Source organism: Heliangelus exortis, chromosome 13 (assembly GCF_036169615.1).
Source record: "Heliangelus exortis chromosome 13, bHelExo1.hap1, whole genome shotgun sequence".
NCBI lineage: Eukaryota > Metazoa > Chordata > Aves > Apodiformes > Trochilidae > Heliangelus > Heliangelus exortis.
Window position 1 is genome coordinate 2370979 of NC_092434.1, and position 23717 is coordinate 2394695.

Here is a 23717-nt window from a genome sequence, read left to right on the forward strand (position 1 = left end):
TATAGAATTAGCCCTCACAGACACGTGGCTGTATACCAAATTGATAAAAGAAACAACACCCATTAATTTTGTGATGAAATTGCACCAAGTGAAGATTCAGCACTGGGCTGATTTCTAAATCAATGAATGAAGACAGTACAGGTTTTTAACATTAATTCTTTCATGCTTATTTTTCCTCCTTTTTTTTGTTTTTTTTTCCAGTGCATTCCCATTTCCTTAAATAATTATTTTGATTTACACTTTTGTTTTCTGCCTCTGAAAGCCTGAAATGCATCCTCTGTTCTAGATACCAGGCAAAGTAATTATTTTTGCATTATACTGGAGTGTTACAAGAAGGGAAGGAAGGAAGGAAGGAAGGAAGGAAGGAAGGAAGGAAGGAAGGAAGGAAGGAAGGAAGGAAGGAAGGAAGGAAGGAAGGAAGGAAGGAAGGAAGGAAGGAAGGAAGGAAGGAAGGAAGGAAGGAAGGAAGGAAGGAAGGAAGGAAGGAAGGAAGGAAGGAAGGAAGGAAGGAAGGAAGGAAGGAAGGAAGGAAGGAAGGAAGGAAGGAAGGAAGGAAGGAAGGAAGGAAGGAAGGAAGGAAGGAAGGAAGGAAGGAAGGAAGGAAGGAAGGAAGGAAGGAAGGAAGGAAGGAAGGAAGGAAGGAAGGAAGGAAGGAAGGAAGGAAGGAAGGAAGGAAGGAAGGAAGGAAGGAAGGAAGGAAGGAAGGAAGGAAGGAAGGAAGGAAGGAAGGAAGGAAGGAAGGAAGGAAGGAAGGAAGGAAGGAAGGAAGGAAGGAAGGAAGGAAGGAAGGAAGGAAGGAAGGAAGGAAGGAAGGAAGGAAGGAAGGACCACAGTGCTTTTATTAAATTCCATTCCTGCTCCCTGCAGAATGATTGGAAGATCTACAAGCCCATACAATTTCAGAGAGTACCAACTACCCCCTCATGAGATTGCCCAATATATACACACATCATTCATCAATATACACACATACATGTGCATATAAAATCAGAATTTTGTCTTCAGCACTTTTTTTCTGTTCTGTCAGAAATCCTGTAGGATAAGCAGTGTATGATCAGCCCAGAAACACACGGCCAAACTGGCAGAGTTCAGGTCAACCTCCTCAGGTTCCCCAGAATATCTTCACAGGGTGACACCAAGGGCTGGGCAGCCCCAATTGCATCATCTATCAACAATCCTGGAAAAAAAACTTGAACAAGGAAAGTATATAAATTGTGGTATTTCCACTTCAATATCTCCCTGTTGTGTGTGTGCTGCTGACTTTGGTGCCAGACACAAGATCTACACCTGGTGGACTTTCCTTGCATAAATTTGCTCAGTCTTTTTCTGACCACTTCACATTTTTGGCCACCAAGAAATCATGTGCCAATAAATTCTACAGTTTTATTATCTGCTTGCTGAAAAAAACCCCTCCTTGCTGCTTCTGTAAATCTATCTCCTGTTTGTAGCTGCTGCTGGGTACAGGATCCTGGCATACTTGCAGGGAACAGAGGGATGCAAGCTCTTAAAACCCATGACATTCCCAGTCTTTCCTACAGCATGGAACTATTATCAGTACCTAAATAATAGCTCTGCAAATGCCTGATTTCATTATTCAGCTGAGAGAAGTCTGCTCAGCAGAATGTTTGTCTCTTGCTAGGCTCTCCTCCTCATGTCAAGGGACATGGTGCTGTGATAGCCACAAGGTTTCAGGGCAGCCTGGATCTCTGCTGAGTGTGTTTGAGTTCCACCATCCATCACCACAAAGCTTAGGCTGAGGTTTTATCCTGGATTTTTGCTGGAAGAGCAATTGCTTTGTCCCTGGAGCCATCTGGGGAAGAATTGCATCTTCTGGTCAGCTTGCTTCTCTGCTTGTTGGGGGAAGGGGATGCAAGAGAAAAGTTTAAACCACATTTAATGGCAAACCAACAAAAAGGGGGAAGCAACAGGGAGGAGACAGGGATGGCATCCACATCAATAAATAAAGGAAGTGTATGGAAATTTTACTGAAGGCTTTAGGGGCAGCTAAGAGAAGGTGATATGGCTGGATGGCTAAGGAGAAAGGAGAAGCAAGTCCAGAAATAGGAAGTGAACCAGAGAATGAGAAAAGAGAAAAAAAAAAGATTATGAACTTCATGTTGAATAGGGCAAATGCACAGAGAATTTAAGCAGTAGTTAGGGGAGAAAAAAGGAGAAAAAAAAAAAAAAAAGTGGAAAAACCCCAATTCAGCAGAGGTTTGAAGTGAGCCAAGCAATATGCCCTTCCCATCTGGGCAGAGATTAGAGATTGTGGTGTCAGCATTAAGAGTTTGAGAGACTTCACTGCCAAGGAGGATCCAGGAGAACACAAGGCAGAGGCTGGACAGGGTGGCAAGTTAATGGTTCAAGATCTTCAGAGCTGGGGTGAGGGCCTGGTTTCCTCAGCCACCAAATAAAGTGCTTCTCTTTTCTGTGCCTTCACAGCGTGTTAAAAAATCAAGATAAAAATATTTCTATCCTGCCTCTGTATTATTTATGAAGACAGATGACTCTTAAGGACTGACAGATACTTGCAAGGTCCTGATCTTGCTCCAGATCCTGCTGCACATCCCCATAAAGCAAACATTAGGGAGCCTAATATTGGAAGTGAAGCCTTAAACATCAGAATATATATATATTCCCCTATAAAAAGTTAAACATTCAAGTTATGTGCAATAATTACTCATAGTTTTGAATTTATTTACCTCTTCATTTCAGCAATATAACCTTTAACAACACCACACGAGGGCTTCACAAGGTAAGAAGGAAATGCTAATTGGTTTGTGAAACAATCCATCCAAAGTTAATTAGAATAGGTTTGCTTTTTCTTTGCAAAAATAATCCATAAAAAAGAGTGATAGGCAGAGCAAACTGCCTTTTGCACAAAGGTGGTAGGATTTAAGTGATTTTGAGCTATGCCCCTGGAACCCAGTTGCCTTCAGGCATCTATCTGGTCTTTGTGGATGGAATAATTAGGAGTTGAGTGAAAACCCCAGTGGTGAAGCCTGATAAGAAGTTTATCTTCTGGGCACCACGTGGGTCAAGAGAGATGTGCCAAAAAGTCCAATTAGCAAAGATTTTCCATCCAGGGCTGTGCCATAGCATTGCTCAGCAGAGATTAAACAGCTGCAGCAGAAGGTGGATCAGGTCAGCAGTGCCCAAGCCCCATGTGCATTGCCAGGGTGAGGAGCAAAGTGCAAGCAAAGGACACCACCTGCCCCTGGTACCATCCAAATTCATCAACACTTCTCCATGTCACCTCCTCTCTCCCACTGGGACAGGTAAATCCTGCATTTCACACCCCTCTGGTGATAGGAGCCAGTTCAGTGCTTCCAGCCATGCTGGAGACATAATTTGCATTTTTTCCTGAATTTGGGAGTACCCCAGAGGAGACTTGAGAACAGGATCTGATCAGAGGCTTCTTGAACCCACTGGCTGAGGCCAAGTAGGAAGAATCTGGGTCAAATCCATGTCATCCCTATTTTACACTGAGGCAGCCCAAGAGCTACTGGCAGAACCCAAAAGGATTACAGCAACTCACCCCCTACCCCCACCCTCCCATATGGCCAGGTATGAGAAAAAGGAGAGAAGGATTGTATTTGATTTTCCACCATCTGTAAATAAGAAAGGTGTTGGAAAAGCACTGCAGATCTGGCAAACAGAGCTCTCAGCACCTATTTGCAAGCTAGAGATCCCTTTTTTTCAGGAGGAGAGCTTGTCCCCAGTAGCCAAAGGAAGGCTGAGGCCCAGCATTCATGGACCTGATAAAATATCCCTAGAGAGAGGGAAGTGAAGAGAAAATCCCAATGTCAAGAGGGATGCAGGACACAGAAACTGCTCCTGAGGAATTTGACTGGTGTCACCAGAGCAAACAACTGTGGTACAACTACAGTGGAAGGAGTTAATAGGTACTGAAATTGTTTTATTAAGCAGGTTTGCCAGAGTTTACTTATTATAGTCAGTGTCTGTCCTTGTACTCCATGTTCTTAGCCAGTTGCTGCCAGCTGAATAGACTGAGGGATGCTGGAGAGATTATTTCTAAGCCCTTCCCCCTTCCCTCTCCCCTCCTCTTCCAGGACCACACTGCCAGTCCCAAGGGAAGCAGGAGAGACAGGGAGAGGGCAGGATCCACCAGCTCTCACTCAGCAGATTTCACCAGGAAGCTCCAGGAGAGGAGCTGCCACTTAGGACACTGTCTCCTTTGCAAGGGATCTGTCAGGACAGCATCCATCACATGAACACGGGAAGATTTTCCTTTTCCAGGAAAGAAGGAGAGAAAGAGGAAAGAGCCTGTGATCTCCAGGAGGGCTATAGGGATTTTTTTCCATGTAATCAATACTGTAAAATATCCCCAGGTCTTTCTGCTGGGCTGTAACTCAGAGGACAGCTGATCAGTTTGCAGGATGTCTACTTCACCTGCAGGGAAGCCAGGCACCGGGCAGCAGCTCCTGGCACACTGGTGAGTAACTTCAGGCAAGTTCCCTTGCAATTTTTTCCAGGTCACTGTCTTGGGGTAAGAAATGCCTTTGACCCTTTAGAAATGATGAGCAAAACCAGGGGTTTGTTCCTGAAAGAGGGAAGGGAAGGGGAGGGGGGGCAACTTTCAATTGCTTCTCTCCCCCATGCTGATAAAATGCTTTCAGTCTGTTAAGCAAAGTTTCCTCCAGGATGGGCAAATGTTCCCTCCATCCTCTCAGCAATTTGCAGTGACATGAGGTGGGGTTGGTAAGAAATGTCATCATTTATACAGCACTTTCCCTCTGAAAGCATTTTCCAAATGTATTAGCTAATCCTTGCAAAAGCCCTGAGAGGCAGAACAGGCATGCAGGGAAAAGAAGAGGAATTGCAAGCTGAGCATTCAAGTTAAAGCAATTAAGAACTTTACATCCAGCTGATGGCAGGTAAGTGGCCACTCTTAACTCTTAGCTGAGTTCCAGTGTATTTCAGGGTTCCTAGAAATAAGAAAGCAATGAGGAAACACAACCTAAGGATGGGGGAAATCTGCTCAGAGAAGAGAGAGATCTGTTGGCGTTTGGATTTGCAGGCACCCGAGCCTTTGGGATAATTATGAATGAGGTTTCAGCTCTCCTCTCTGCTCCTGTGTTGCCAGACAACCAATGAGGCTGCAAAGCAAATTGCATTCACAGGCTGCAGACTTTCAGAAGCAGCAGAGAGGTGACTTTTTGTTACAGAACAGCCACTCACTCATCTGGGGATTTAGGACAGTAACCTGAAACACTTCTTCTCTTGCAATAACCTCTGCTATGTTTTCTCTTCTTCTCCTATCTTCTGCCTCACAGCTAACCCAGCTCTGATGCCATTTTGGATGTCCCAGTGAGAGCTCCCAGAGATGCCTATTCTCTCTGGAGGCAGTGACGTTAGCAATGCTTCTTGTAATTCCTTGAGCCACTTCTTTCCTGTCTCTGCTGAAATCCCTTCTGCCAAAGGGGTCTATTACCAAAGAGCCAGGAGGATTTACCACCCCGACCAAGTCCCTGCAGTTGATCTGAAAACAGAGATGATGATAAATGTTGGAGGCATCAAGTACCTGCTACCCTGGAGCACTTTAGATGAATTTCCCTTGACCAGACTGAGCAAACTTAAGTTTTGCAGCAGCTATGAGGAAATAATTCAGCTGTGTGACGATTACGATGAAGACACCCATGAATTCTTCTTTGACAGAAACCCCAATGCTTTTGGGATGATTGTCAGCTTCCTAGCAGCAGGGAAGCTGATGCTCTTAAGGGACACGTGTGCCTTGTCTTTTCAGGAGGAGCTGAGATATTGGGGGATTGAGGAATCCAACCTGGAGAACTGCTGCATCCGAAAACTATTGCAAAAGCTCCAGGAGCTGGCGGAGGCACGGAAAGAAGAGGATCTCCAGAGGGCTGAAGAAACTACCTGTGTCTTGGATGAGAAAACCAAATTTGGACAGTTTATGAACAGACTCAGAGATATGGTAGAAAATCCCCAATCAGGACTCCCAGGAAAAGTCTTTGCTTGTCTCTCCATTCTCTTTGTGGCCACCACAGCTATAAGCCTTTGTGTTAGCACAATGCCAGACTTAAGAGCTGAAGAAGACAGGGTAAGTCCTTTTTAACTGCTCTCACTATAGAATTAAAAGAAAATTATGTCTTGCCAGGCATAGATCATTAAAAAGACAAAAGAGATACAGAGAATCTGAAGTGATGAGGTTCAAAACTCTCCCTGGTAACGAAAATGTCTATAGCATAAAATGTAAGAATGGCTTAAATTATTTTTATCAGCTTCAAGCTGATATAGAATTAAAAATAATGTGAGCAAAATATTTGACAAATTGTAAGGTAAAATAAAGGAAAGAGCTTTTGAACAGAAAAGATACTCTAACTTTTTAATGCAGCCTTGCTTTTCCTTCATAAAAAGCTACTGCTTGCATAAGTTACCTTCACTTTTTAGCACTGGGACTCTCAAACTCACATCGTGGAGTTTTCAACATGCTTCACTCTCTACTTAAAAGCAAACTCACTTGGAAACATCAACTAAAAAAATAAATTTCCCCTGATATCTTTTCTTTTAAAAGTAGCCAGGTGTGCTTCCTTGTGATAACTAAGTCAAATCTTAAAGAGGAAGAAAGAGTCACTGTTTTTTCCCCCCATAATACAGTTACATTTCTATAGTTGCATAAAGGATGAGAGATATTTAACCTGTTTTTGCAGATACTGATACTTAAAGCTCCAAAAATCAGAATTCCAGGCTGATGGAACTCTGCCCAACAATATATATGTACATATTGCAGTAGTAGTGCCAAATGCTAACTAACTGCAATCAAACCCTTTTCAAGTCAGTCATTTACAGTAATTCCAGGCAGATTAATCAAGCCTGCATCATACATGAAGGATCTTCAAGAACATTGTTGTGAATATCTTGGCATTTTAATGATTTCTTATTTTCTCAAAGTAACAATCTGAAGTTTTTTCAGAAGTTGTAATGTCCAAATTTATCAGATAACGGGGGTTAATCTCCTTAATGAATCCTGCACTTCATTTGCAAACTGCCCTTCCAAAAATGTGGAATAAGTCAGAGAAACTCCCTGCCCCATCCACTGCTGTAAGACACTCCTCAGAGTACTGTAAATTGGTGAATAAAACCATTTTAAAATTTAGAGCACAGCATGGCACGCATGAGACAAAAATCAGTGTATTTTATTGCTCAAGCAGGAATTCACAGCAGCACAGTCGTGGTGAGGAGAGGTGGTATTGGATGTCTTTGCATAAAACTAAGGCTGAAATTTCAAGTCAGACCCTGTTCCATTTAACCCCTTGAATATTAACTTCGATTTGCATGGGAAGATTATTACCTTCCAGTAATAAATCTGCTGCTCCTGCAGCCCTCCACAGCTGTAACTTTTGTCAGGAAAAGCTGTAACACTGTTCTAATGCTTCTTCCAAGGAAGTGCTTTGAATATAGAGCATCCCTCTTCCAGACACAAAACCATTACAAACTCTGCTCTAGCAAGTGCTTCCTACTAACTTTGTTAATGGAAAGAGCCTGATGCATTTTATCTTAATTTCACTGCAGGAAAAGCTTTTATAAATACTTTTCATGCCAAGGAACAGGCACAGAATGTTTCAGAGCTCAGCTAGATGTAATATGTTGTGTGTTTTAAAAATAATGAGCCTTATGTTAGAAAGGAAAGCATGTGGAGGGTTCTGCCTGGGAGCTGCAGTGGAGCTGCTGCTCCTGGGGTTCCTCTAAAGCACAAAAGTGACATTACTACACAGAGATCTGCAGCACTGTAACAGCTAAACTGGGCTGAAAAAAAAAAAGCAAAAAAAGTTTAAAGTGCAGGGGAGAAGATGAAGGATGAACTAGAGCAAAGGACAGGGTCGTGAAACTCTTATTATTTGAATTATTTAAAACTTTGCCAGAGAAAACGTAGGGGAATATATGAGACAAAATATTCATGCTTTCTGGAAGAGCACAGAAAAGGAACTACTTATTTGGTTTTCCACCCCTAAGAAGGGCAAATTCCCTAAATTTTCATCCCTGAATTCTTTACCTGGAACACCTAAGATTTTCTTACTGGGATCTGAAAAGAGCATTTTAGCTAGAGCTGGAAAAAACTGAGAACTTTATTAACTAAAAATATCACTTCTTGATTATGGTTGAGTCAAACCCAGGAAAACTGCACTCTCTGTTGATTTGTAACTCAAAATTGGTCACTTGGCTGACCTCTGAAAGAGATTCCAAGACAGGGCTACATTTCCCAGGCACCTGGGAGAGGCATCCAGATCCTGAAATTTTGGCTCTCTGGGCTGAACACAGAGTTCACACAGTATCTGTTTGCTCAGTGACAAAAAACAGTCAAATTCCCTCAATAAAATTTCTCAGCCAGCTGTAAAATTCTCCATTTGAATTCGAAGAAGCCCTGTCCCAAGATTTATTCTTTTCTGGGTTAAAGCCTGATAAAACCTCTATGCATAAATAGCTACTAGAAATTGAATTTATCCTTCTGAAATACAAATAAAAAAGGCTTTACCTCTGCAGCATATGTGCCACTCTAGGCTCCTCTTTCTCATCATCACAAGCAAATGAAGAGAGCTGTCTGGACTCCAGCTCAAGGAGAAGGATCAAAGTGAAAAAAAAACCAAAAAAACAAAACCAAAAGGAAAAATAATACAAGGTGACTTCACCCAAAGGCTTGGCTGAACCCACTATGCAGGCACAGGAAATCACTTTTCCTCTTAGCAGTTGCTAAACCAAGTCTGTCTAGAAAGGAGACTTCTGGGCAGGCAGAAGAGCAAAGAGGAGTCCTCAGCATCTCAGGGAAACAGAAAAATCTGGGAGAGGGATGGCAAAGAGCCAAGGCAAGAGCATCCACCTCAGGGAAGCCACCTCAGTCACCCTGGTGACCAGAGGGGAGGGAAGGAGCCATCTCTGGGCAGCAGGGAGGGGAAGGGAGGGTGAGCTGAAAGACAGGAATCCAACTGGAAATAAAAAGCAAGGTAATTCTAATTGATTCCATGCAAACACTGGGGAATATGTCAAGTGCTGTTTAGCAGCCTCTTCATTAGAGATGTGAGAAAAAGTCACAGATAGATGGGCAGTGATTCTCTAACTGTGCATCATGTAAGCACCTGCCACAAATCCCCAGGAAAAGGAGGCCAACAGTGCAGGAAAACTCTAGAGCAGCAAATACAGAGCTCAAGTGATGTCAGGTTTAAGTCTGACCATGAAACAGCTATAGAAAAGTATTTACCATACATGCTGCTAAAGGAGGACTTATTTAAACAACTTGTGTTATAATATTGAATAAAACAACAGACATAACTAATTCTTATAGAGACCAAACTGTCTTCACAAAGGAAGCAAAGATAGCATCACCAAAATGTAGTAACCAACACACGTTTATGTAGAGACAGAAAAAAAATTCCTATTTGGAGGTAAGAAACTGTTTATTATTGACCTGAAAGGGCAGAACTTCAAACCTGACTCACAGACCATACAGAGAGGATAAGACAGGTGAAGTGACAACACCCACCAGGGTTTCCCTTGAAGAAAGGAATTAAGATAATCCCTCTAGACAAGGCAGGGGTCCTGTCAAAGTCCTCTGAAAGTCCCCAACCCATGAGAGGGTCACAGTCAGGGTCCAAGGGGGGTAACTGAAATAGTCACAGCTCAGCAGACCTTAGCCAAAGGAAAAAACATTATGTATGCCTGAGAACTCCAGGATAAAACCACAGCAGAGGAGTTTGGACAGCGAAACTGCTTTGGAGCACTTTTGGGATTTTCTTTAGGAAGAGGTCCTAAAAAATTGGCATCCTCTAGAGAAATGACTCAGCAGAAAGGATACAGCAAGGTCCCTTCAGGGGCACAAGTAAATTAAGATCAGAGGGGGGGAAGGAATAAAAAGAACCCCCAGCCATTTCCAGTCCCTGTCCCTCAGCACCAGTAACAACTGATTTTTTGTTTTTCCCAGTGTAGATGGCTCCCAAGAACTCACACACATGTGAGTGTGCTTTAAGAGAGAAGGAAATCTCAATTTTCTGTTCCCCCTTCTCTGCTCTGGTGATCAGTGAGTGGTCAGATCTCTTTACTACTGATTTTGACCTTGAGAAGCTTGTAATTGCTTTATCTATTATATATAACCTAATGAAACATAACTGACAGAGGCTGCAAGCAGTATTGGCAGAGCTCATGATTTTATCTTGAAACATATACTATTCTTTTTTTTTTTCTTTTGTTTTTTTTTTTTTTTTTAAAGTTCCCATTCCTGAAGGCACTTGATTATGTGAAAATCTCATTCCTTTCAGAAGATTAAGTTTTTCATCTCTGATAGCACTGAGAACTTAGAAAACACGAGCAGAGGAAAAAAAAGCAGTACCTAATTTATACAACTATTTAAAAATTATTTTTGTCATCCTACACCCTTATTCTGGGAGTCCTGAATTATGTTCCTCAATGTTGGATGTAGCTGATATTGTCTGTGAAATGTAAAAACAAGTCTATTTGCCTTGTACACCAGAGGAAACTGCTGAGAAACAAGTTTTATTTAGAAGTGGAGTAATTTTATTTTGTAGAGGAAAAACCAATTTCTTGGTCCTGCTGTGAAGAGAAAGCAAACAAAGTATTTGTTTCATCAGGATTACCACTGCCACACTGAAATTTATTAATGATAAAAATTCACATGTATCTAGCCAGTTCAGGATGTGAAGATCAGCTTGCAGGTGTATAACCTCAGTATTCCAGCTATTAAATCCAGTACAAAGAAATTCAAAGCTAAAGCTCCAAGCCTGCAGATAACATTAACAATCTCTAGTGCACTTCCTCCAAGAAACCCCAAAGAAACTGGCAGTGACTGCAGGAGATAATAATCCTTTTGGAGGGTGTCACTGAGAGGTATCTGAACCTACTTCTGCTGCTTCAAAGTTCTTACTTCAAAGTGTAATTTGGCCAAGCAATCACCTTTGGTAAATGGAGTATGATAGCCAGAGTTGGACAGATACTGCTGGCAACTATTTTTATAGTTTTAAAATAAGGGAATTTAAATATTGATCAGGAAATAATTTTCTAGCTCATTAGCCAGGGAAAAATGTGTTTCCCACTGAAAAATATCTTTTCCAGTGGTTACTACAAAATGTTACTCATGAAGTGGGGCACTATTGAGATTATACCTGAAAAGCAGAGTTATTTCACCATAATTTGGTGTTCAAAATTTCCTATTTACCACAAATGTACACCACACAAAACATGACCTGGAATGACTTGCTCTAGTGCAAAGAGATTAATGAAATTCTGAGTTTCAGAAGCACTTCTAATGCTCATTTAAAAGTGGAAGACTATAGGGCATATGTGTACGTGCCTATCTATAAATACATTAGTGTATGACTTGAAATTACTTGGAACAAAATAAAGCTGGAAGTGCTTTGGTTTTATTGCATCTGCTCAGTACATTTTTCTGGGTTTTCAGCAGGACATTTACTGGGGACAATCACACTCCTAGATTATCTCCTCACCTAGTACAATTCTGATTATTTTGATCAGCAATGAAGTATTGCAGCATTTTAAAGTAGGAAAATGTGCCTTACTGAAGCATCAAAAACCTCTAAGTCATCTAGATTTACGTGGCACAGTACAATCCAGCTAAGTTATTTGCTTAGCTGGATTAGTATGTTATTTGTTATTTATTTAAATAACAATTGAAGGAAGGTGTAGGAAATAAATAAGAAAGGTGTAGGAAATAAATAAGAAAGGTGTAGGAAATAAATAAGAAAGGTGTAGGAAATAAGAAAGGTGTAGGAAATAAGAAAGGTGTAGGAAATAAGAAAGGTGCAGGAAATAAGAAAGGTGCAGGAAATAAGAAAGGTGCAGGAAATAAGAAAGGTGTAGGAAATAAGAAAGGTGTAGGAAATAAGAAAGGTGTAGGAAATAAGAAAGGTGTAGGAAATAAGAAAGGTGTAGGAAATAAGAAAGGTGCAGGAAATAAGAAAGGTGCAGGAAATAAGAAATAAGAAAGGTGCAGGAAATAAATAAGAAAGGTGCAGGAAATAAGAAATAAGAAAGGTGCAGGAAATAATAAAGGTGTAGGAAATAAGAAAGAAGTCAGAACATTCAAGCCTAAGACTTTGACACTGAGAGAAATTATTGCTTTATGGGCTCTGCCTTTTTTTGAGGTTTGCATTTCCTTTCAGTAACATCAAAAGCTTTGACCTTGAAATTGCACCATTATGTTAAGCCTCTGATTTCATAGTTATACATGATAAGTGCTGTTTTGCAAGCATCCACAAACAGAATGCCTTATTTACTAAATAAAATATGTACAATGTCAGTGAAGTTCACATTACTTAGGTCCTGTTCTACATAACCAAAGAGGGACAGGACTTGGGGGGTAGGTGCTGCTGAACATCTGTGCCTCAGCTTACCCACAAAACAATCTTCTTTAGAAAGTCTGGGCACTGCACTTTAGTGAGTAAATGGATTGTAGGTGGTTTTCCACAGCTGGCTCTGCTAGCACAAGGCCCAGTGTTCAGAAAGCACAATTAGACATTATTAGTTTGCCTTATGTTCATCCAGTTTTGGCTGTGTCCCAACAGCAGTAAAGTCCCCTGCTTTGCACGCTATGCTGGGGGCACATCCAGCTGTTCCAGCTGTTCTGCAAGAGGCAGGCAGTCACTCAGCTGCTGCTGAGCTTGCCAGCACACATTCCTTACTGGGAATCATGGTGTCTTTTCCCTTTTGCTGCTTGTAATACAATAGGAAAAAATCCTGCTTACTTTCCTCACTTGAATCATCCTCAAGGGGTTCAGCACAGATGACTACTTGGGGAAGACAAGTGTTTTTCTCTGAGGAGACCCTCCAGCTATGGAAAACAATATTTGAAATAACAATATGTGAAATTAATGCATCCCCCAAGTTCATGGCAATTAATGCCTCAGGTATTAAAAATAAACAACTACCCAAATTTGGATGTTTTAGAACTTTCTCTTTGGACGTGATGGAAATCTGTGATGGGGACTCTTCAGTCCACTGCTGCAGTCAAAATCACAATCTAGTATTTTGATTCAGAGCAAAGCTAATTGCTAATTTAATTGCAGCATCAGGGCCATGGACTGCATATATTGCTTTGATTCCCAGAGTATCAGCACCAGTAGTTTTCCTCATGACAGATTCAGCCACATTTGGGTCCCTGCTCTACACCCTGTACTACACAGGCAGAGTAAAAAGTATCTGTTCCAAAGAACTTGCAGTACAGTCAGGAAAGATGCAGAGAAGAAACAGCAACAGGGCAAATTATTTACCCAAATAATTGAAGGTCATCCTCTGAAGTACCTGACACATACCTTGTCCTTGAGACTGTAGTGTTCTCCACAGTTATAAAATTTAACAATCTGTTAAATTTCTTACTAGAAAACCAAGGAAAAGATAATACTTCCCCATCTTTCTCCTAACACAAACACTATGGGGGTCACCAATTAGTTTAAATCAAATGCAGATTCTTCAGACTGAATCTCACTGTGTTTGCAGAATTATGACCCATGCTTAGAAATTAATTGACATATTTTATTTCAGTTGCACTTCTGCCTGAGAGGAGATAATTATGTGGTGAATACAGAGGTAACTTCCTTCTCTGTTCTTTCTAATGTCCACATTACTTTAATCCCAATATTAGTTTAGTTCCCTCAGTTGGACCAGTTGTAATAAATGTTTCCTTAAGTTCAGGATTCTTCCCCACCAAGCGAGTGGGGAAACTGTTCTGTGACCAGAATACACAGCACCCCTTTAACAAGCTCATTGCTCTGTAAATCAGGCTACAGTCTTTTTCTCAGCAGGCTGTAAACCTTTTGATTTTACTGCATCAGTCTGTAACCATAAATTCAAGCCCTGTTGTGCTCTGTAACACAGGGATTTCAAGTTCCCCCCCTCCCAACCATGGTTTGATTCAGCAGAGCAGGGTTTCATTATTCACCCAGCAGCAGCACTGCGGCTGCAGTGATTCAGCAGGACCTGCATGCAGCACTGCAGCTGCATCCTCCAGCCTGGCACAACCTTCCTAACCCAGTCAGCATTTTACAGCCAAAAGGGATTTCTTCCCTGCATCTCTTCCTTTCCTGCTGGGATAAGAACAGCTGGGAGCTGGTTGGGGGCTGCACCGCCCTACGCTGAAGTCTTCATCTGCCTCACTCAGCTCATAACCTCACACTAAAAACCCATCACCTTGGGACTGTGGAAAGAGCAAGAATTGAAGCTTTGGGGTTTTTTTCACTATTACAGTAGCTTGCATTTTGGGAATTTTTGGGAATTGAGCGGGGAGGAGCTGCAGTTTGAGCCACGTTGCCCATCTATAACTTCAAGAAGCGCAAAAGGCTGGAAAAAAGCCCCAGGAAATTTCAACCTTGGGCTTGGAGAGAATTCTAGGGAATTTTTCTTCTAAATCCTCCACATAGGAGGCTGAGCATTTTGTCTCAGAGTGAGCCCAACCAAAGTTCAGACTGCAAGAAGAGCAGCCTTGCTGAGCTAAGCCTCTCTGCTAAGTGTGGGATAGCTCAAGCAGGCAGAAGGCAGGTGGAGAGCCACAACACAGCCCCATCCCACCTGCTGCCTCTGGCCACCAAACTGTGTGTGGATCAGAGGGAAGGATCCAAGAAGGATCCAAGCAGTGCCTGCCTGGACCTGTGTGTGCCAAATAAAACCCTGACAATGCCAGGGTAAGTTTAGCAGGTGGGAATTGTGACCTTGCATCAGTCACCTTGCTGGTGTGAGAGGTGAGGTTGTGGCAGCTTCTCCTCCCAGTGCAGAGTGCTAAGCAAATCCTATTTTTAAGAAAACTCTCCTTTAGGGCTCTAATAGGAGTTAAAATCAAGAAGGGTCAAGCATATCACTTTATGAGCTTTTTTCCTGAGACTATTTAGTATGGGTGACTGAGCACTAAAACAGCTTCAACCCAGAAGCAATCACTACAGTATATAGGGTGGATCTGGCTGGAAAGAGCTTTCAGATCCTTTCTGTTCCTCATTCATTTATTTTATGATGATGAGCCAGCTGGTATCCATAAATGCAGCCTGGGAATAACAGTGCCTGCATCCAGTGATTCACTTATGACTTCTAGCTGGGTTCAAGGACTTTTATCAACTTGGCTTCATAAATAATATGACTTGCTTTTCTTGTAAATCTGCTGTATAAGCAACATATACACATATTGCTACTCTAGAGGTTGATTTTTACTCTAAAGCTTTGATAATACTCATCTCTGTAGGGATGCCATAATTCTGAAATAATCCATATCCTGATCTAGCAGTACTTCTTAGCAAAGCATTCTACAAGCATTGATGCAACTTTCATCATTCAAATAGGAAATAGGATATTTGACACAAGAAACACAATCACTAACATCAGCAGGAGCATTGTTAGCTGGCAAAACATTTCAGCCTCAGCCAGAATGATACAAACCCTGACTGAACAGAAAGACTCCCCAGAATTCTGTCATGGGACACTCCAAAACCCAGCATCACACCCAACATCACACTGCCATGTGGAGGGGAACTGAACACTGGTACTGAGTTCAGTGAACAGCAGGGATACGTTTCCCTTGGGGGTTTTAATTGTGAAATTTGGCTGGGAATAGGTAACACTGTGCCAGAAATTGTTCCTCTAAACTGCTTAAATTTCAGAGACAGGCTGTAAGGAAAGATACATACACCAGACTTGATTTGTTATACAGAGGTTGAAAAAAAAGCCTTTGAATAACCAAGGGTCTGCAGTTATTCCTGAATAAAACATGGCTGCTCTGCAATCCCAAAAGGAGGTTCTCTGCACAGACCTTTCTTCATCACCCCTATTTCTGCTTGACCTTCTGCAGCTGTGAACATCTGCCCCTGTTCAGCAAGAATACATCTAGAGTGGAAAAGGCAACATACAAAAAAAAAAAGCATTCAGATGTTTCAAGTACTCATTATGACCCACACACTCCTGAAAGATGACTGCCTTACAACTACCTGCTAGCTAGGGTTTGCTCATTTCTGATACCAGTGACTCAAGCAGATTCACACTGCTGCTTCTTTAGTGGGTTTGGATGCTGGTTCACAGACTATTCTTTTATTTCTCTTTTTGTTTTGTGTCAGGGTGAGTGTTCCCAGAAGTGCTATTACATTTTCATCATAGAGACCATCTGTGTGGCTTGGTTTTCCCTGGAGTTCTGCCTCCGCTTCATTCAGGCGAGGAGCAAGTGTCAATTCTTCAAGGGACCCCTAAACATTATTGACATCATGGCTATTTCACCCTATTACATTTCCCTCATCTTCTCAGAGGATGACTCAAAGGAGGAGGAGGAGAGGCCAAGCAGCAACAGCTATTTGGAGAAGGTGGGGTTGGTGCTACGGATTTTACGTGCCTTGAGGATCCTCTACGTCATGCGCCTTGCCCGCCACTCCCTGGGATTGCAAACTTTGGGCCTCACAGTCAGGAAGTGCACCAGGGAATTTGGGCTGCTTTTACTCTTCCTCTGTGTGGCTGTCACTCTCTTCTCACCCTTGGTTTATCTGGCCGAGAACGAATCCGGGAAGGTGCTCGAATTCACCAGCATCCCCGCTTCTTACTGGTGGGCTATCATTTCCATGACCACTGTGGGGTATGGGGACATGGTACCACGGAGTGTCCCGGGGCAGATGGTGGCTCTGAGCAGCATCCTCAGTGGAATTCTCATCATGTCTTTCCCTGCAACATCCATATTCCACACTTTCTCCCACTCCTATTCGGAGCTGAGGAAAGAACACGAACGGCTGCAGTCTCGGCTGAACAGAGTCCAAAATGCCCCTCACTTGGGTGAAAGTGGCACCTTCAATGAGACAGACAGCCTGATCCTGGAGGATCAAGCATCACCAATCAAATACATACACAAAGGGAACTGAGGCTGCTTGTAAAACATTCCCAAGAGCAGGAATAGAAATACACACACCTATGGGGCAACATCATACCCAAAGCAAAGCAAGGTGTAGGTGACAGTGCTGCTTTTCCCTGCCAGCAGAGGTGTAATGAGCAGTCAAGTCCATGCAGCTGACTCCAACACATGGAGCTGGAGGTCCTGAGAATGTCCAAAGTCAGAACTTATTGAATAATAAATATTTATTCTTCTCCATGACTATTAAGAATAAAGTTTGTCTCTGCCAGTTATGTATCTTGCTGAACACCTAATATCGAACTATAACCAAACCAACCAGCTTCTGGTGGCACAAATACACTTGTTATTTTCTTTGCCTTTCAGTTTCCAATGTTCTTGCAATTTACATCTTGAGCCAGGCATTAGAATGGATTCTTTCAGGGCTGTGTACTGGCATGGTTTATACACTGCTCATCCACCAGGCATACAGAAGCCTCCTCAATGCAAAGCTGATTTCTGCAGCTGAAACTGCTAATAAGCTTAAAATAAAAGCACTGTATGTGACAGCTTTCAAAGCTTGCCTGTAGCCAGACAATCAAACTATAACAAATTGCACTGCTGCTGTATAAAATACATAGTGTTTGCAAGAGAATTTTGCTTGAAATGCTGTTACATTTCATACTAGACAGCAAAAGTTTTCCAACTTTTTCATATCCTTAATTAAAATAATAACGAGGAATAAAAAAACCCCAAACAACTTATTGACCATATAAAAAGAGTTGGTGTTATCTTTTTTACTGAACAGTGACAACTTCTCTGGAAGAAAGATTAAAAAAAGTTTCTGCAACTCAGATGACAGCTGCAAAGTATCCACAGGTAAATAGTAAAGAAGGAGGTGAATGATTGCTAGAGAGGCAGTGGGAGGGATTTCTTCATGCAAATGGCAAAAAATCTCTTTTGGGATGGCTAAGTGTAGCCAGAAGAAAGCCACAGGACTAGACAGTGGTCAACAATGCTACTTCAATGGATAATCCAGTTTTTTTACAGTTCAGCCTTTTAGATCCTGCAAATGCAGCTGATGAAAACTGATACCAACACCTGAGGGCCAGGGCTGTGCAAACATCTGAGTGCTTAGGGCCTGCACCAGCTCCCAGGTCCCCAGTTTGTAAGCAGATTGTTGATACAGAACTTTATTTGACACTCTGGATGTTGAGCATGTATTTAGGCACTGAGATGAATGAAGGCCTGAATGAGTTTTTAATCAGATTTCCAGCTATCATTATCCCATTTCTCCCCACTGACACACTTTTTGGGAACAAAATTAAGTAGTGCAACTGGTTTATTTTTGATTTGACAGTTTGCTTGCTAATTCAAGAGTTAGGCCAGAGACAACTAGCTCAGCCATGTTGCTCTAAACACAGATAGCTGGAAAAAACACTGGGGCTTTTACTGCTCAGCTTCTAACAGCTTCATATCCAACAGGTTCAGTGATGTAGGTGGAGCTACAGACATAAGATGCACCCAGATTCACAGCAATCCACAGCTTGACTCAGCCAAGCATTTAAGTTTGTTTAAATTCTTCCAAAACACAATGGAAAAGTGTGCTGCAACGTGGAGATAAAACAAACTAACAAGTGTTTAGCAGTGACACCAGTGCTTGTCCTTTCATCAGGCTCAGGACAACATATATTTCTGTTCCTAACTTAATTAGGGTCTGGGTATGGGCTGCAGCAGCTTTCATAGAAAACATCCTTCATGATTCATGGTGTTACCAGGGAGGGAAAAAATATGTTGAGGGGAACATTTAGTGCCTGTGTAACTCAACTGAGTAACGAATTCAGAACAAGCAGTTACAATCAGCAGATATTGTTGTTGCCAAGATCCTATCATTTCATAACCAGACATAATTAAAAGAGCAGTTCAGGTGCCTTGCATCCAGCTTCCCTTAGTTCAAAGCCTTTTCCTTCCATCTAAATCCCAGAAGGAACAGAGGAACAACAGACATTATCCAGATGAAACCATGTTGTTCAGCCTACCTACACCAGTGTGCTAAACACCTCTTTTTAAGCTTCTAGGTATAGAATGAAGGGGCCCACAAAAGTCCCCACTGTGCTGTTTTGCTTGGGGAAGTTGATGGATATCCTGCTCTTCAGCCAGAGAGGGAGAACCCCATGAAAACAGAATACAGGGACCCTCCCAACCACTGGGCTGACTTAGGACAAAAAAAACATAGTGAATGATGCTCAGTCATGGACTAAATCCAAATTTTCAGTGATGTTGAAATAGTGTGGAGGGGTTAGGACCTTTGCTTTGACCCAACTCTCATTTCCTCAGGGATTCTGCAGCTTGTTTCAAATTCTCACTGCAGCCATTCTGCTTCCAAGCTGCTTCCCCTGCTTGACTTTTAGCAAAGCAGCATTACAGAGGGTGGATGGATGTATAATTTCAGTAGTGAACTCCCATTAGTTTCATAGATTCAGTATCTCATTATTTCAACCTACTGTTAGATCTCCTGAAATTTACTTTTCATCTGTTTTTGGCAATCTGAAGTTTGCATCCAGTCCCTGGTATTCATATTGTAATTAAACTTTCCAGGTTTGTTATTTCAGTCACAAATTCACTGGAAGAAATAGGACATTAATTTAGGAATAAATTGCAAGAGAATTCATTGTGTGTACTGCATATCCTATGCATAAATGGCAGAAGAGCTGTTTAAAACTTGTATTTGTCAATGTTTTTATTTCAGACATACTCAAACAGGATTCTGCAGTGATTTGAAACAATTAAGCATATCTGCTGATAAAAAGAAGACTCTGCATGCCTGCTTGAATTTTATTCCTAATGAAAGTTGATTTTTTTCCCCCCCTTTTGTTCATGAAATTATTTTAATACACTAATCTATAAATAATGATGAAAACTTAGAAGGTCAAGGAAATGAAAAGCACAGCCTGTTCCCTGAGGAAGCATTAGAAAGTTTTTACTTCTACAAGTAATAAATTATTAGCCACATGTTAAAGTTAAAATCTGATAAAAGGCTGATATAACACATTTCCTAAATGGAATCTGGCTTCTGCCAGGCCTTCAGAAATGGGACAAGGTTGTGGCTATATCAGGTACTCAGTATGCACACTGGGTTTCCTTCTGGCCTTTGACATGTGGCATTAAAATAGATTTTCCCCAGCAGGCAAATCACAGAATATTTCTCTGAAATATTTCTCTCTGCTCAGAGGAGGTCAGCATCCAGCTCAGGTCTGCAGAGCTGCCCAGCTGGACTGGGCAAACCAGCTCTGCCATATGGGATGCAGAGCTCATTAGGAACCTAAAGCTCCTGCTTTGCAATACGAGGATCTCACTCCAGGTTACTCTAATTGTTTGGGGTTTTTTTCTGAGTAAAATGATACAAGAAAAATATGATGAAGAAAGAATGATGGTGCCTCCCTTGTCCCTGTACCTTTACCATTTTACTTCCCACAAAAGCTAGGTCTGAAAAACTTGTTTTCCCCAAAGCTTAGTGTTCTAGTAGTTCCCTTATGCCAGTGTCAATCACCATAAAAATCTCACATATAGGTGAAAAGAACATATCCCAAAGCTACTTTCAAGACAGATCAGCATTCAGGATAATGCCAAGGAAACACCTTGTATAAAACTGCAGGTTTAGATCAGCAGCACCAAGTGTTTAAGGAACCTCTTAGCAGCATATTCCTGGAGTTTCTGCAAGTGGGATAAAAATTGGATTTCAGTATTTCCACACTTGATCCCTGCCACAGCTACACAAGCTGTAGCAATCAAGAGAAAGGTTGTACAGGACCCTTTGGGTGCTTCTATACTGGAAGTTACAGCCTGGTATATCACTACTAAGATGTCCCAAATCCAAGGAATAAAACCTAATAAAACCAAGCTCCAGGCTGGGCACAGAGTGGCAGAAAGGGACCTGGGAGTCTGGATTGCCAGGAAGCTGAAGAGGAGCCAGCAGTGTGCCCAGGTAGCCAAGAAGGCCAATGGCATCCTGGGCTGGCTCAGGAACAGCGTGGCCAGCAGGTCCAGGGAAGGGATTCTGCCCCTGTGCTCAGCCCTGGGGAGGCCACAGCTTGAGTCCTGTGTCCAGTTCTGGGCCCCTCAGCTCAGGAAGGAGCTTGAGGTGCTGGAGCAGGTCCAGAGAAGAGCAAGGAGGCTGGGAAGGGATCCAGCACAAGTCCTGTGAGGAAGGGCTGAGGGAGCTGGGGGTGTTGAGGCTGGAGAAGAGGAGGCTCAGGGGAGACCTCATCACTCTCTCCAACTCCCTGAAAGGAGGTTGGAGCCAGGGGGGGGTTGGGCTCTTTTCCCAGGCAACTCTCAGCAAGACAAGAGGGCACAAGAGGTCTCAAGTTGTGCCAGGGGAGGTTTAGGTTGGCCATGAGAAAGAATTTCTTTCTGGAGAGGGTGCTCAGCCATTGGAATGGGCTGCCCAGGGAAGGGGTGGATTCTCCATCCCTGGAGCTATTTCAAAAGAGCCTGGATGTGGCACTCAGTGCCATGGGCTGGGAACCACGGGGGGAGTGGAGCAAGGGTTGGACTTGATGATCTCTGAGGTCCCTTCCAACCCAGCCCATTCTAGGATTCTATGATTCTAATTATCTTGAAACAATACTTACAATTTTAAATCTTAAATTAAAAGGTCTGTTGCTTCATACCTGACAATTTTGTTCAAAACAATCTTCTAGGACTTAACTCACTAGTAGAGGACTCCACACATAGATGCATTAAGGTTATTCCATCTTCCAAAGTTTCCTGCTTTCCAGTTCTAGCATTGAGACAAATACTATGGTTTTGCTCTGGCTTCTTTAAAGTCATTCCTTTCCATTAGCTTTCAAGAAACTGACTATTCTCAGTATGAACAAATAGAGTACTAAAAGTTGCTGCAGATGAAGCCCTCATGAAACCTCTCTGATAACCCAATGATGTTTTCCTTTATTTCAGACAAAAAACCATGATCATTTGCTGATGTTCCAACATTTGCCTTCAATCCCACATCACTTCCCACACACATGGGATGCAGACCAAGCACCTCCTTAGTTCCACAGCTTCTTTTGTTTTCACCTGCCCACTTTGGGACCCCACATCAGGAATTGTTCCTTTGCTAGGGAAAAAACCATCTCATTAAAGAATTTTCTTATTAAAATTCATAAAGTTACTGTGTGACAAATACTAATGATAATTGGATTGTGCTCATAATCAGAGCACTAATAAGACAAATCAAGTCTTTTTAAGTCCTCCAAACCACAGGTCTTGCACTGTCCTTTAAATGTCTTACACCACCTTTTAAGAAAGTATCTGTGAAATTTTTCTAATTAGAATTTCACTTGCAAATCAGTGTTCTTGAGATAACTTTACCAGAACAACAAAGCAGGCAGTAGTCATTAAAACTTCATGCCTTGCAGATCTACTTCTCTAAATCATATCTAGTTTTCATTAGCCTGATGTTTTACAGCTAGTTAAGCCTTCCTAACTGCCTAGTTCCACACCAATTTAGTTAGAACTCTTCTACCTCTGAGAAACTTTCATATGGAAAAAAAAAAAAATCACCTCACCTCAAAAACAATGAGCTACAGGCAGGTCAAAGCTTCAGAGAAAATAAATTAAAAAATAAAGAACTATGAGCTATTTATGATTAAAGAAAAAAATTGTTACACAGTCTAGCAAAGATACAGCACAATTACTATGGTTTTTACAGTGTATTTTTAGGAAAGAGAGGATAAAATCAAAACAGGTTGAATCAAAACAGCACTGGCTACTTCCAAATCTGATACACAGGTTCATGCCTTGAATGCCACTTGCAGGACTTACTAGAGTCATTTCCAGAGTTGACAAAGATAATGCTATCAGTTCATTCAGGTTTAAACATGTACACTTAAACAAATTAAACTGATTTCATACTAAAAAAAGATACTCAAGGGAAAATGAAGGTCAAATACATTTATACTCTGTGTACATTTATGATTCAGAGCTTGTGAAATGTTCTAACAGACCTTAAAAAGGCAATTTGTCTACAGAATTTTGCATTCCTGAATCAAACTGTATCCAAGGGTCCATTCCTGAGAGCTGTTACACAAATGGCATTAAAAACCCCAATACAATCACAAAAAAAAAAAACCCACAGAAATGCATTTCAAGAGCAAGAATATGGGAAGGAACACTACACAGAACAAAAGATACACACAGATATATAAATTATCTCCCAAAAGAGAAAACATATCAGTAGCTTAGATTTGCTGCCTTTAACCATTAGTTGTTGAAATAACAGCAAATTAAAGCCCTGTTTTTTACAGGTTGTCAGATAATTCCTGCAAGCTGCCAGAGTGCCTCTAGGCTTTGTGAAAGCCTAGAGAGCTTGAATCACCCAATATGCTGCAAATTTAAAGAAGTGCAACTAAATATTACGATAAAGTAGTTAAATTTTATACTTGACTATATTTTAGTTCATTGAAGTAACAAAAATTCTGACTGGTTTTAGAAAAGACCTCTATGCTTCACACTGCCTGCTTCTGCAGCTCACCTTCAGTAACAGTGAAAAAAAAAAAAAAAGAAAAGCAGGCTGGATGTGGTGTAAATCAGAATCATTCTCCAAATCCAAAGATTCAGGCCAACTTACCACAGCTGAGGACACAGCTCTGAGCACTTCTGCATGGCTGCAATTTGTTCACTGCTGTTCACTTCCTTCACCAAGTGATTCTGAAACATTAAAAAAAAAAAAATCAATCAGAAGAGAAAAAACAACCTTCCTTTCACCATCAACCCTCATCCAACACTTCAGGCTTCAAGTTTTGTTGGACTATGACCCCTGCAATCTGTTGCCAGGAATGGCAAACCCAGACACAAACACAAGCCTTTG

The 23717-nt window shown here is 41.7% G+C and overlaps 1 protein-coding gene and 1 long non-coding RNA gene across 2 annotated transcripts in view; one reads left to right on the forward strand and one right to left on the reverse strand.

The window, feature by feature from the left end:
• LOC139801927 (uncharacterized) overlaps nucleotides 1–23559 on the reverse strand; it is a 58084-nt gene extending 34525 nt beyond the window's left edge. Inside the window, exon 1 of the long non-coding RNA XR_011728404.1 lies at nucleotides 23478–23559. This is a non-coding gene — a long non-coding RNA (uncharacterized lncRNA). The remainder of the gene's footprint in view (nucleotides 1–23477) is intronic.
• On the forward strand, nucleotides 4021–17062 carry KCNG4 (potassium voltage-gated channel modifier subfamily G member 4). Its single transcript, XM_071756607.1, has 3 exons — nucleotides 4021–4456; nucleotides 5298–6082; nucleotides 16095–17062. The coding sequence occupies exons 2-3, from the start codon at nucleotides 5348–5350 to the stop codon at nucleotides 16878–16880; spliced, it is 1521 nt and encodes a 506-aa protein (XP_071612708.1). The 5' UTR covers nucleotides 4021–4456; nucleotides 5298–5347; the 3' UTR covers nucleotides 16881–17062.
• Nucleotides 23560–23717: the final 158 nt, after the last annotated feature.